The sequence below is a fragment of the Idiotropiscis lumnitzeri genome, chromosome 5, assembly GCF_059441095.1.
Source record: "Idiotropiscis lumnitzeri isolate Australia: NSW breed Sydney's pygmy pipehorse chromosome 5, RoL_Ilum_1.0, whole genome shotgun sequence".
In the NCBI taxonomy this organism is placed as follows: Eukaryota; Metazoa; Chordata; class Actinopteri; order Syngnathiformes; family Syngnathidae; genus Idiotropiscis; species Idiotropiscis lumnitzeri.
The window spans coordinates 13,335,007-13,349,005 of NC_142395.1; the positions used below are offsets into that span (position 1 = coordinate 13,335,007).

The 13,999-nt window shown below is 39.4% G+C and overlaps 1 protein-coding gene and 1 pseudogene across 1 annotated transcript; both read left to right on the forward strand.

Annotated features, from left to right (window-relative positions):
* The first annotated feature begins 501 nt into the window (after positions 1–501).
* On the forward strand, positions 502–6,723 carry LOC148336992 (trans-1,2-dihydrobenzene-1,2-diol dehydrogenase-like; annotated as a pseudogene).
* Positions 6,701–12,950, forward strand: LOC148336993 (trans-1,2-dihydrobenzene-1,2-diol dehydrogenase-like). Its single transcript, XM_088295759.1, has 7 exons — positions 6,701–6,827; positions 7,666–7,777; positions 7,874–8,037; positions 9,410–9,662; positions 10,216–10,340; positions 10,965–11,115; positions 12,672–12,950. Exons 1-7 carry the CDS (start codon positions 6,735–6,737, stop codon positions 12,779–12,781), a joined length of 1,008 nt encoding a protein of 335 aa, XP_088151885.1. The 5' UTR covers positions 6,701–6,734; the 3' UTR covers positions 12,782–12,950.
* Positions 12,951–13,999: the final 1,049 nt, after the last annotated feature.

Below are 13,999 nucleotides of genomic sequence, written 5' to 3' on the forward strand. Positions count from 1 at the left end.
ATATTTCTTATATATTACATATAATATTATTATAATATATATATATATATATATATATATATATATATATATTCACTTCCTCCCATCAACTTTAAAAAAGAGAGTGAAGACAGCTGACGGCAGCGCCCCCGTGTGGCTGCATGTGGTAGCATGTTGACCACAAAAGGAGGGAATATTTAGCTCAAGGGCAACTGAACTCAGCTGATGCGTTCTTTCTTTCTTCATACCGCCTCAGCATGAGTGGGACAACATTGTAATCATTTGCTTCAGAATTGATTGATTGATCCATGCTTGCTTTGTGCAACATTAAATTGTGCAATTGCTCCCCCCGACACCCTCAGAGTGGTTACAGATTGTTAAGTACAAAACCATCTCGTGGAAAAAGACCGGTGTCAGCGATAAAAGGATAACCCATTAGCATGTGTTTTGGTGAGGAAGGTGACACAAGCATGTGGCGGCTCTTCTCGCCAAGGTCACATCTCAACTACATCGGCCTCCACCATGGCCACCCGATGGGAACTCCGTGGTGCCGAGAACATCAGTCACAACTTCAGCGTGGCTCTGAGGACACCTCCACCTCGGGATCACCAGGTTTGCAAAAACAAAAAAGCTTGCGGCCTATCATTTTTCCAAACAAGTGCCATCGCATGGAGGAGTTTGGAGCGGGCCCAGGACTTCGCCAGGACTCACGGCGTCCTTGAGGCGTACGGAAGCTACAAAGAGATGGCCAATGACCCAAATGTTGGTGAGTGGTGTAACTTAAGAATGTTGGTCAACTGTAATTTAACAATGTCATTTACTCACAGGTGACTCCAGAACACTTGAGTAGAGCACATGGACAACTGAATGTTTTTATTTTGTATCTGTGTGTTCGAGAGACAAATTTCACTCTTTTCACTTTGAGATCTAAATGCCATTCAAAACGTATCAATCGGAATGAATTGATCCTTTGTGATAACGTGCAATTAAAGTCTCATCCTATTCCTGTCATTCTGCACAGAAAACGCTGGAGAGTGGGCCTCCTCTTCCTCAAACCTGGCAAGAACGTTCTGTGCGAGAAGCCCTTCGCCATGAACTCTTCTCAGGTCAATGACCTCGCGAACGCTGCCAGGACAAACAAGGTCGTCTTGGTGGAGGTGAGTCGGCAAAGGGTTACTAATCCGAACAACATTATCGATTGCACATCATTGATGTTTACACACATTGGGCCACAGACATGTTTATGATCGTCACTCGTCTCAGTGTAGCCATCCTTTTTCCACACCGCTTATCCTTAGGTTAGCAGGGTTTGCTGGAGACGAGCTCGGGTATGAGTCGGTAATTTCGGATTAGGATCATTAACCACCTACTGAAGATCAGCGATCACAAGCTGCTTATCCTCGTCGTTTAATACGAAGCAAACTTCCACATGAATTGCGGAGGTGGAGAAAGTAGTCACACAGTGTACCGATATAAAAGTGCAGTACAATACTTGTGATAATACAAAGTATTTACAGCTATTGAGAACTGTCCAAGAAAAATGGTAAATTACCTAATGATAACTAAAAAAAAATAAAATTCTTGTATTTGCTTTAGACGGAGGATATTTGAAATGGCAGAATTAATAATTATACGCTACTTGTGCTCAGACGAGCTGCCATCGGTTTTTGGCTAGCACAAGACACACACATTTGCCACAAGGCATTCTTGAAGTTGATATTGTCAAACAATTCTCTCAAATAAGGTCATGAATGGATTCTCAAAGAATATGTCTTGAAACCCATGAATTGTGTTATCATCACATTGTATTATGAATAAGTCATGCTAGCCACGTAGCAGCTGTGGCTAGCAAATATTGGCTTGTTTACATTGCTAATGATAGCTTCGTAATGCGAGTTCTGTCATTTTGTTGAAGCTCGACGACATTCGACGATCATTAATAACAACTATGCACTTTAATAATTGTATGGAATTTATAAATGCCCATTTTTGAGACTCATGCTCGTGTTTGGAGAGAGCAACCTGACTTTTGTCAGACTTGGTTGTGAGGATTAGTGAAGTGAGGCTAACAGCTACAAACTCCTAGTTAACTGTGTTTTTAATGTTGCGTCGTCATCCGCTGAGATAGAAAAGTGTAACGCCTTTTTTGGACAAAGGAGTAGAAAGTACAGCGATCATATAAAATGATTTAAAATGAAGGTATCAAAAATAAAAAGTGTTTATAAAAATAAATGCTAAAGTGCAGATACGAAGAGTAAAGTCATTATATTGAATTGCAACCACCCCCCCATTAAAAAAAAAAACGGGAAAAGTATTTTCACGTGGAAAAGCCCACAGTTATCTTTTAAAATGTCACAGTAATCCAAATCCCTCCCCCGGGAAGCGAGTAATACGGCGGACTGACAGGCAATGTGGACCTGCTCGTCTCGCAGCCAGATAACCTTCCATGGAAAACTGTCACATTAGAACTGTGATTTTCCTTATCTTTCACCAAATGTCGTGTTGCACCATTTAATCATCTAATGATGGTGTGAAATCAGATTTCCCCTGTCATTTTTTCTCCCAGTTTAGAGCTTCTTTCACCTAATTGAAACGTGTTTGCTCAGTGTTCCATGAACCAAATGCTAAGCGGCCTTATCCATGATAAACTTTCTGTTTCTCACAAGGAGTAAATGAGTCCATGGTTGTGGTGAAGAAATTCTTCAAGAAAGACGCTCCTTTTCCATCGCAGTTCGTCTTCCAAATGATGCCGTCATCAGTGGCATTAAGGGATCAATCCAAGTTAGAAATCACAATTTGGGTACACAGAAATTGGATGATGTCATCAAGCTGGGCATCTCAAAGCACTTGGAAGACGACAACACAGAATGCCAGATCATATCATCAATGTTAATAGTTGAAAAAGCCTTTCTTGGGGTGTCCTCAAAAGTGACTATTTTGGCCCTACGAGGTTTTGGCCCAACGCCAGTGATATGGTTTTGCGGTTAGGATTCTTGGTTTTCAACCAGCTGTTACAGGTTAGAATCCCGAGACGGGAACTTTAACCTTTGTCTGAAATTTCACAATTGCCAGACCAAGAAGGTCTTGTTTTAGAGTATTGTATACAAGTTCCCTGATACCATGCAAAACATTTAATATTAAGCAGTTTGATCAACTTATAATACGTTGAAATAATAAATTTTGCATCCAAAAGTCATTCATTTATAAAATTAATGAAATTATTAATCAAATCTTACCTGTTACCGCGTACCCATTCCAAGTAAAACTTTTTTTTAGATTTTTAATTTTGTTTTTGACTACGAAAAAAAATGAAACGGAAGTAGAAATAATCAGTTCTAGGTAGTGCTGCTCAATCATGAAAAAAAATATCAAAATAATGACCATTACTTTATTAATTATTGAAATCATGATTATGCTAACGTTTATTTTTTGGGGGTCCAAAAAAAATGTATGAATGGAAACAATATTAGGACAAATCAAATTTACTATAAAACAAACCAATTAGGTGCAAATCCATAAATTTGAGTATGGTGTCCTTGTATAAAGAAACATAGTGCACTGTAGATTAATTGCTATACAATTATAAATTGTCATAACACGGTTATAACATTTATATAAACAATTTCAATAGAACGGAACGCGCAAATTTTGAACTCATGCATACAGACTATAGTATTAGACATTGTTAAATGAGTACTATTTTAACAATGTTTTATATATATAAAATAATCTAATGTATATAATAATAGCTTTTTAGGATGATGGCAATTTTGTAATCGTTGAGTGTAATAATCGTAATTGAATTTCAATTAATTGCACAGCCCTAGTTCTAATATCTTGCTGCCCCCATGATCACATTCTATAAAACGCATAAGAATTTGAAGTCCTCGTGTAACCATTAAAACAAAGTTACAAGTAACCAGTTTTAATAATATAACGTTAAAAAAGTGCATGACAAAGGCTGCAGACCCTAAATTGTACACAAAACCTAAAACGTAAACCTAACCTTCAGGCCTTTTCACACTGCACTCGTTATTTTCAGGGATCACGTTGGGTAGTGCGCACGGACAAGAGCACGGTGGTGCAAGCTTGCCCGTATTTGGAAGTGCTTGCGCCGCAGCCAACTAGGAAGCAAAAGGAATTGCTGCTAATACTCCGCCATCCTCACTCCTGTTGACTGCGTATTTCTGAAACTGACAAAAGGTCTCTTATTTTTAACAGTGGATTAACTTCAGAAAATATCGGTCCAATCAATTATGTAGAAGACGAAAGCAGAACTTGCCGTCATATGACTTGAATGGACATTTCTGTGGAGTGGGTTCAGGCTGCCCCAACAGCATCATTCTGTGCTTGGTTGCAGTGTCCCCCACAAGTGATCGTCATAAGAATTCAATTCAACTTTGCGTGCTGGAGGACTTTTCATTCATTGATGACCGCTTTGATACAGCACGTTCTCCATTGTTAGTATTCCCCACACACATGCTCACACGGCCTCGCTGTTTCCAAGGGCCACTATTTTGCCCGCTGCTTCTTCCTCAAGAGAAGGCCCTTGTCCATTTGTTGGTCCCCTTGTGGATAACCGCCAGTCTGGCAATCAAGCCCTCAAGGTCAAGTGTTTGCCAAGGGAACGTATTGGCTTCTTTATGACCGACTAGTATTTGTTAGTGATTCGCGGCGATATATAAATATCGGGTGTCTCCCCAAATAATGTATATATACACCTTTTAGCAGATGATAAATCAATTGTTTAATTTTTCTTTGCACATTTAACCAAAAGATGGCAGCCAGACTAAACTTTGAAGGAAGGAAATTCATTCTAAACACGACACTGGAAGTACAAATATTTTGAACGCAAAGACTATTTAGGAGAGCGTTGCAAAAAGAACCACATAATGCGTGCCACATTACCATTGCTAAAATCAAAGAACCGAGAAGTTTTGAGAATTAAACCAGAGAAGAATATGAGAAAGGTGCCTGCAAAGCTGAGCTGATTTAGATTCAACAGTTTTAGTGTACAGAAGAAGAATTCTGGGCTAGGATCAAATAAAGAACAGTCTGTGATTCTAATGATACTTTCTGTTTGATGATTTTACATTCATTCAAAGAGTTTACCATAGTAAATATTTCTTGTAAGTCACGTAAAAAATATTTGAAGTCGTAAAATTCGATGTGTACTGAAGGTGTGTGGCTCCATGCACTGCCCCTCAGTCAACATCTCCAACGGCATCAGACTTTGCTGTGATGCTGAGGAATGGGCAACAGTGTCTGCTTAAAGGTAGACAAAAAATGGAAAATATATGATTTTGTATTCCTAAATTATATTGGATCCAGTTCGTGCAGGCGTTAGTTTAAAAACATACATGGCCTTCAGTCAGTCATGGAGGATAATACGACTCCTCTTCATCAGATCTTAAGGCAAGCCCACAGATGCCTCTGGCTGACTCCATCTTACTGACAGAAATCATGGATGAAATCAGGAAGCAGGTGGGCGTCATCTTCAGCCAGGACAGCCAATGACATTCCTCAGAGTCCTGGCCAGCTTCACCCGACTTGAACCCACGCCGACGAACTGAGAGGAGAAAGCGTCATTGCATCTTTGCTACAAATGTCGCACGCACGCACACACGCACACATACATGCACAATCAAGTGAGTGGTCACTCCATTGAAGATACAATTTGAAAAATTATTGTTCTGTATAGTTCTTTCATGTGAGGTTTGAATTCATTTTGTTTTGAGTGGGTTGTGTTGTCACATTACAGGTGAAAACAATCTTGTTTCTGCAATTGACAGCATGCACATACTCTGACGGACTCTGTGCCTACTTAAAAATGTTCTATTTACAATTGACCATTTTTAAACATGAGTAAAAGTACAAAAAATATGACGAATTAAAAAAAATACTCTTTCATTGAATTCTACAATTTATGATTTGAAGAAAAATTCCAATATGAGTGAAATTAAAATAAATGTATCAAATATTTATGAATCTATAAAATCCATGATAAAAAGCAGAAAAGGATGGTTTGTGCCATAGTAAAATAAACATTTACCGACGTTAGCACTATTTTATCACCTATTAGAATCTGGATTAATGTTTTTAATTTAAATGACTAATTTTACATTCAAACATTTTTGTTGTTCAATAATCATGATGAGGAAATATGTATGGCTGAGTGGTCTAAGGCGCCGCGTTCAGGACCCAGTCTCCCCAGGAGGCCTGGGGTCGAATCTCGAATTTCCCCATTGTGGGACTAATAAAGGCAATATTATTATTATTATTATTATTATTATTATTTTAATGTGTGGAAATAATACAAATGCACTTTTAAATATGTGCACGTGTTTCATTTAATTATCTAAATGAAAAAAAGGTAGTTTATAATTGTACAAAATATTCAAAATATATTTTTTCAACGACTGAAACAAAATATACTTCTTTAGTATTTATTATTAAATCCTGTACAACAATCAGTAACAATTAAAATAAACCAATAAAACATTTCTCTCGTAAATGCACACATCCATTGTTCTTGTCTCATGCGGTAGCAGTTTACATGCAAACAGGTACGTAAATAAACAAATTCATACATTCATGTTGTGCAAGCGCTCTATAAATAAATGTGCTGTATTGTAGCTGCAAACCTCCAAATAGTGTACAGCGCTAAGTGGAACTTTGTTTCCCTCTAGCGGCATTATTCTGAAATTACAACCAACCGGATCCGCTCTCGCTCTTCCACTCTGACCACTTCAAACATGGCAACCACCAGATGGGGCATCTGCGGTGCGGGCAAGATCAGCCACGACTTCACGGCGGCCCTGAAAACACTTCCACCTGAACATCACCAGGTATCAGCACATGAACCATCCCTGCAACATCAAACTATGTTTACTCCACATTTCAATCGCTTAATCCAAAGATTCCGTTTGGCGTTTGCGCAGGACGTCCGACCGATACAAAGTTCAAAGTACAATCAACGTTATTTGCTGTTATGTCTTCCTTCCAATTTGTTATTTGCGCTCCAAAGTGCACAACAACGGCAGCTGCTTTAAACAGGTGGCATTGTTGTAAATCGAACGTTCTTGAGGGATGGGCTCATTGTAACGCGTTACTAGTGAGGGTATAGAGTATTTTTGTTTTAGTTTTTTGTCATGGCAACAATTTCCGCCATTTACTTTGATCAATTTTAAGCATTTAGTATCTCACCAGTGTGATAGTTAATAACCAATATGTTTTCGCGAGCTCATGAGTGTCTCAGGGGGGTGGGCAAATATTTTAGACGTTACATTCATTAGATTACATTATATTGCATCAAAAGATTAGCTGCATTTACACAACCTGGACTGGTCACCAGCCAATGGCACATGCATTCACACTTGAGGTGTTCGATTATGAAAAACATAAATAAATCTAAATTATTTTTGTCGTATTTTAAATCATGATTATTTTAACAATATAGATTTTTTTTGGGGGGGGGGGCAAAACAAAAAAATGTTAAGACATCAAATTCGTTGAAACACAAATTATCTAAGGCAAGCACACAGGGCAAGCACACATCCCAACCTGTCATATGCGTAGAACCACTAGCTCACCATACTATAGTTAATTCTGTACAATTACAATTCTTTTTTTTGTAAATGTTTCTGTTTCAAACACATATTCAATTAACAAACTGCATTTTGACAGGTTGTGGCTGTGGCTGCCCGCACCTTGGAGCATGCACAAGAGTTTGGCAAAAAGCACAGCATCCCTGCAGCATACGGCAGCTACACGGAACTCGCCCAAGATCCAAATATCGGTCGGGTTGCGTCAAGGGCCCTGCGGGTCAAACGTGGACACTCGGCTTATCGTCTACAAAAATAAATCATTGACAGTTCTCTGTCTGTGTTTGTAGATGTGGTGTACATCGGCGTGATCCACCCGTACCACCTGGGGAGCTGCTTGCTCTTCATGGAAGCCAAAAAAAATGTTTTGTGTGAGAAGCCTCTGGCCATGAACTCGAAGGAGGTGAAGGAGATCCTGGACTCAGCCAAGAAGAACAATGTTTTCCTCATGGAGGTGAATGCACTTTCAGACAAAAACGCAAAAGCATCTTCACTGTGTCACAATATTAGGTTAGGATTTAGAGATTAGAGAGCTGGTTATCTTATTTTAGCGCTAGCTAGTTGCTACATCAGAACACGGATGAATTTAAGTGAGTTATTTAAATGGAAATCCTTTGTGTAGGCTGATGCTGCTGCGCGTCAGCCGCAGATGAACACAACGATCGATATGTTTTCAAAATCAGGAACACACGAACACCAACAATCGGGTTGGAAGGCGAAATTCAAGTGCCCACTTCACAGTGGTAATCTGTGATCGCCCAGGCCGGCTTTACATAATCCACCCCTGGACATTTGCTTGCAGTTCCTTCTTAACGTTCTTCGCGTGTTTCAATCTTTTGCATTTAGCTATTTCTGCTGCTGTAACACTTCAAATTTCCCCATTGTGGGACTAATAAAGGACATCTTTATCTTTATCTTCTTATTCGGGAAAGACGGTGCATCTGTATGCGGGCCGATTTTAACGGGTATGAAAGGAGCTGCTTCCATAAGCCGGTAAGGTAGTCAGTTGTGTTCACACCCCCAACGATGCAAACAGCCCATTTCTAACTGCACCCGTCTGCAAAAATACCGAAAGAAACCATATTCCACACGTTACACAATTACACCAGGTTTTTTGCTAGACTTGGGCTGGGCATGAAAATAAAAACAGGATTTAGTTTATGCTAAGCAACACGACCTGGCCAATTGCAACACAGCACAAAGCATGGGTTATATTTTTGCTCTTTTTAAATGTAATTATGGTTAAACAAACATGTCTGGTATATGTTTTGGGGTTTCAAAGCTTAAAACCAACTCATATGAATGTTCTGTTCAAATGAAGGTTCTGGATAAGGCACAGTCAGTTGATTTGTTTAAAAAGAAAAAAAAAAACGGTTTCATTTTGTCAGCTTCAAGGTAAGCAATGTACTTGTATTATATCTGCAATACTCCAGATATATAGAGCTGAATAATAACAACGGTAACTCTCCATCTGCATAATGAATCCATGGCTAAGCTACAAGTCTAACATATAGTATCCAGAGGTTAAAAAGAAATATGATTGTTTTTTTTTGTTTGTTTTCTTTTTACGGTTAATACAATACAAAAAAAAAATACACAAATGCAGACTTTGGATAAAGCTGTGCACAATCTGCAGTCATTTCAAGCCTTTAAAAATCAAAAGTCAGACACTTATCTATGCCATGGTACAAAATGCACTTGTCTTGGCTGTAAAAGGATCCAGATCAAGCTAGAAAGCAATGTCTTCATCTGCAGGTTTGGATTACGTATTTTGCAACCTGGCACCGAGTGACAATCCAATCGAACCAAACACTTGTCTGTTCCAGGCCGTGTGGAGTCGATTCTTCCCGGCCTCGGTGGAGATCCGGCGGCTGCTCGCTCAAGGGGAGTTGGGCGAGGTGAAGATGGTGAGGGCTGAATTTGGCCAGTCTCTCATGCATTTGCCCAGATCGATGGACAAAGAGCTGGGCGCCGGAACAATGCTGGACCTCGGCATCTACCCGCTGCAGTTCTCCTTGATGGTTTACGGGGGAGAAAAACCAGAGAGCATCAAGGCCACGGGCATTTGTACAGAAACTGGTACGTACCAGGATGCCATTTTCAAATCACAATTAAACATACAGAAATGTGGTACTTTAAAATGCAACTGACTCAACCAAGAGTTTTTCGAGATATAAAAATTCTCTTTAATGTAATTGTCATGTATGTACTATTTAATTACATCTAATATTATAATGCATATCCTGCCCACAAAGTTTAAATTGAGTTGTTTTGCACAAGGACATCTTGTGTTAACTTAAAACGATGAGAGCCGGCTTTGGAAGCATCTTAAGTATATACACAGGACTTGTTGCAGTTTAGGATGTTTAAAAGAGCAAAATAACAGAAAATAAATGGGGGATAGGTTATATGAAATTAATGACATCACTTAATAGGTGACGTTTTGAGTAATAATCAAAACCGTCCCTCTAAATGTTGACCTCACGTCAAGTGTTTTGTTTTCTGACAAGTCATGCTTTGAGAAAAAGTTCCACAAAAAGCCAATTAAAAAGGCAAAACCGTTCATCTTTTGATGCTGGCTCTACTTTGGTGTTTCCAAATCCCCAAATTCACTTTGGTGTGTTGTGTCCAGGAGTGGATGAGACCGTGGTGGTCACTCTGAAGTTCTCCAAAGGGCGCATAGCTGTGATCACATGCTCCTCGGGACTGGAGCTCGACAACGACGCCGTCATCGTGGGCACCAACGGCAACATCAGGGTAGGTCTTCTGATGTGACGACTACATTTTTTGAAACGTTTGCACTTAGAAGCAAAGGTGGGCTCATCGGTAAATGTTGCCGCTCTGTCATTCGTCATATGCCAGCGGCCTGGCCTAGCCACCCGTCCGTCATTATTTCAAGCTCAACAAAAACTGTAATCAGTCCGCTATCATTATTTTAATCGTACAACAGTCGTTGCAAAATTACAGTCCGTCACCATTATTTTAGGACTGTCAGCCAGTCCGTCATTGTCGGTCCATCATCGTTATTTTGACCACGCTTCTGTCATTGCAAAAAAAAAAAAAAAAAAGGCTAACAGTTTCGACACAGCTTGTGACAAATGTGCAGACTGAACTGACTGGCACAACTGGAAACGACAATCACTTAACCATGAAGCCAGTTGAAGAAAGGGAACAGTGCATGGCTCACCAGTTTGACTAGCGATGTTCAAACTTTCTGACCGAACGCCGACATCTGTTTACGAGCAAAGTGAAATGTTTAGTTAGTTTTTTTTACTCTGTCCAAACTGGGGGGCCGAGAATTAACGTTATAGTGATTGCTGCACACGTACCAAATGCAATTCAAGTTGAAATGATCATCACGTCTCCGTGTTTGTCGCACAGATCCCAACTCACATGTGGTGCCCCACTTCTGTGGTTGTGAACGGGAAGGAGAGCCAGTATCCTGTCCCGGAATCTTACTTGCCCCTCAACTTCCTCAACAGCACAGGAATGCGCTACGAGGCGGAGGCGGTGCGACAGTGTTTGCTCAAAGGTACCGTGACAAACTCTGGGAGCTGTTGATGCAATATCTTTCTTTTTTCCTTTATCAACTGATATGAACTCTTGTTTGCTAAAAACACACCTCACCTGAACCTTTGGTGCATTTCAACACGGAGGTAGCTCAGTCTCTAATGTTTCTCCAGCAAAATGTACTTATTTTAAGGTTTACTTTGGGTAGAGAAAAGCTGAACATTTAAAAAGCCTCCAAACTTGTAGCAGTAAATTCTCCTTCAAATAACACCTCATACACAAACAAACAACCATCCGCGCTAGAAGTCACAGCGAAGGCCAATTTCGAGTGTTCCGTTAATCTACCATTCATGTCTTTGGAATGTGGGAAAACAGGGTTATTATAGTTTTGGAATTTTAATTATAATTAGCTTCTTTGTTTTTTTTAATGACAATAATATTTTAAAAGTGCTTTACACATGTTAAAGATTAGGAAAAAAAGACCATGGTAACTGTGCAGTGAAAATTCAACCAAAAATATTACTTCAAAACATTTTGATCATACAAGGTACAGTTGACAGTTTGAACAGTCCACAGACTTTAAATCACAACGAATGCCATGCATACAGCTTCTAAAGTTTGATGCATGCATGCCCTAATTATTATAAAGCAAGGATGCCTTATTTGCTAAGTTGGAAACTTCAAAAATTAATTTGTGGGTTGAATTACTGTTAAGTATTAAGAATTAGTATTTTAACCGGGTGTACAGTATAGCATTTCTTTTCAATAATATATACGAACACGAACTCGTCTCCGAGGAGCGACGTCATCTGCTGGCTCTTTTTTTATCGGCTGCAGCATTATGATGTCGCTTCTTTGCGACAAACGTTTAGAGGACTACAACTCTCAGATGGCTGTTCGACTTTCTCTTCTACCGGCAAACAGCCGTGCTGTTAAAATCAAAAGAAATGCTTTTAAAACCAACCCCAAAGGTTCCTGGATTAAATTAATTGCCAAAGATGAAAATGAAGCACATTTTCTTTACAAACCTAGTTTTAGTTTTGTAAATGGAAAATGTAGTTTTGGTTTTTCTAAATCATAGTTTTTATTTTATTTCATTAACGAAAGTGTTATTTTCAATCTCAGTTATTTTGTTAGTTTTCGTTTACTAAAATAAACCGGAGAAAACCCGGATATGTGCTCCCCCATGCAAACTCCACAAAGGAAGGCTGCCATGGAATGTCTTTTTGGGAAAATGCAACATCAATCAATCGTCTTGCTTGTAAGTGGTGCGGCAAAAGCGTATACAAAGAGCAACCTCAGAATTTTGTCTTCTTTGTAGTGTGGAGGCCTTTATTGGTACAAACACTGGTTAGAATGAATCAATGTTACAGGCAGGAATAAATTACACGTTATGGACACTCTTGTGGAAGACAAAAAATGCAGTCCCCACATAAATATAAAACCTGCACAAGGAGCGCAAACTGGAATTCTTCAGAGACACTGTTTACGGACCTCATTAGGTGTTACATTTTGGTTGAGCGACAGGTTAAAATGTGCGCAGTGTTCATGAACTATAGTGTATTTTCTCCACTGCAGGACTGAAGGAGAGTCCCGTGATGTCCCACGCCGACTCTCTTCTGCTGGCCCAAGTGGAGGATGAAGTGCGGAGGCAGGTCGGCGTGGCCTACAGTCAAGACTCTGGCTAGGGGGCCAACCACAGCAAACATTGGGAGATGCAAATCATTTTTGGATTTGGGGCATCATGCTTCTTTGATTTCATTGCACATTTTTTAATTGTTATTTTTCAATAAATGCATTATAAGAATAAATACAGTATTTTTTTTAAAGAGGGAAATAAAGCTCTTTGCAAAGACACTTTGGTATTTGTCTCTTTTGAAAAGTCAGAGCGGAACTAATTTCGCCATAATTTTATCCTTGTGTCTCACTGTCAGGTGATCCAGGTTTGAATCTCCAGGAGAACGTCTTTATTTGGAGTTTCGGACAGTCCCGTTTCCTCTTATTCCAAAAACAATGTTTCATTGATAACTCTAAACTGTCCCATGTTGTTGTTACATGCGTTTGTTTTTTTGTTTTGTTTTGTTTTTTTAATCAGAATATTCAGTGCAGCGCAGAAGTGTACCAAGTTACTACATGGAATATTAGCTAAGTGACGGGAAGTGCAACTGTGTCACTCTACAGTTACACAACAAATAGGGTGCACCTCTTGCTGGCACTCGACACTGAAGAGCAATAATCTTTTGGCAGTTACATCTAACTCGATTCACTTGGTGAACTGTTATCAGCTTGAACAAATAGATCGCAGAATTTACAGAGCCAAAGCAAAAGCAAGTTACATTTCATAGCATATTTCATACACACTGTACTGAAATCCGTTCACTCTATTACCATCAAACTTGTCTGCATCTTCGGTTGCTAAAAATACTTCAGCTCCCCTTCCCACATTGTGAGATGACTTCAAGCACGAGCGGTGTTACTCCTTTGAAGGCCTAATTGTTTGTTACAGCATTGCATTGGATCACATGAGAATGAGAATGTTGGGTCTGGTGGGTATTTTTCCACTTAGCTGCTTTTTTTTTGCATTCTTGGATGTTACGTAACTAACCGTATGTGTGTGTGTTTGTGTGACATTTGACTACAAGTAAAACCTCCCTTTTTGGCACACGGCAACCAATTTTTTTACTCTGAAAAAACCTGTTCACCTTTTACATATGTCGTGCGTGCGCTTGATGTCCCTATATGAATGAACTGTCAATCATCCTAAAAACTGAACAAGCAGAGCAAGTGGAAAAAAACCAAACAGCACATGATGATGACATGAACTTGAAATGTGACACTTCCTGACGTTTGCAATGCGCGAGCCAATTACATCGTATGAAAGAAGATCACATTCATGGGCAGCAGGA

Excerpts from the sequence above, each read along its gene's own strand:
- LOC148336993 (XM_088295759.1), top strand. The coding sequence starts at position 6,735 with ATGGCAACCACCAGATGGGGCATCTGCGGTGCGGGCAAGATCAGCCAC. Across the intron at positions 8,038-9,409 it reads ACAATGTTTTCCTCATGGAG|GCCGTGTGGAGTCGATTCTT; the intron begins GTGAATGCACTT and ends TGTCTGTTCCAG. Across the intron at positions 11,116-12,671 it reads GCGACAGTGTTTGCTCAAAG|GACTGAAGGAGAGTCCCGTG; the intron begins GTACCGTGACAA and ends TCTCCACTGCAG.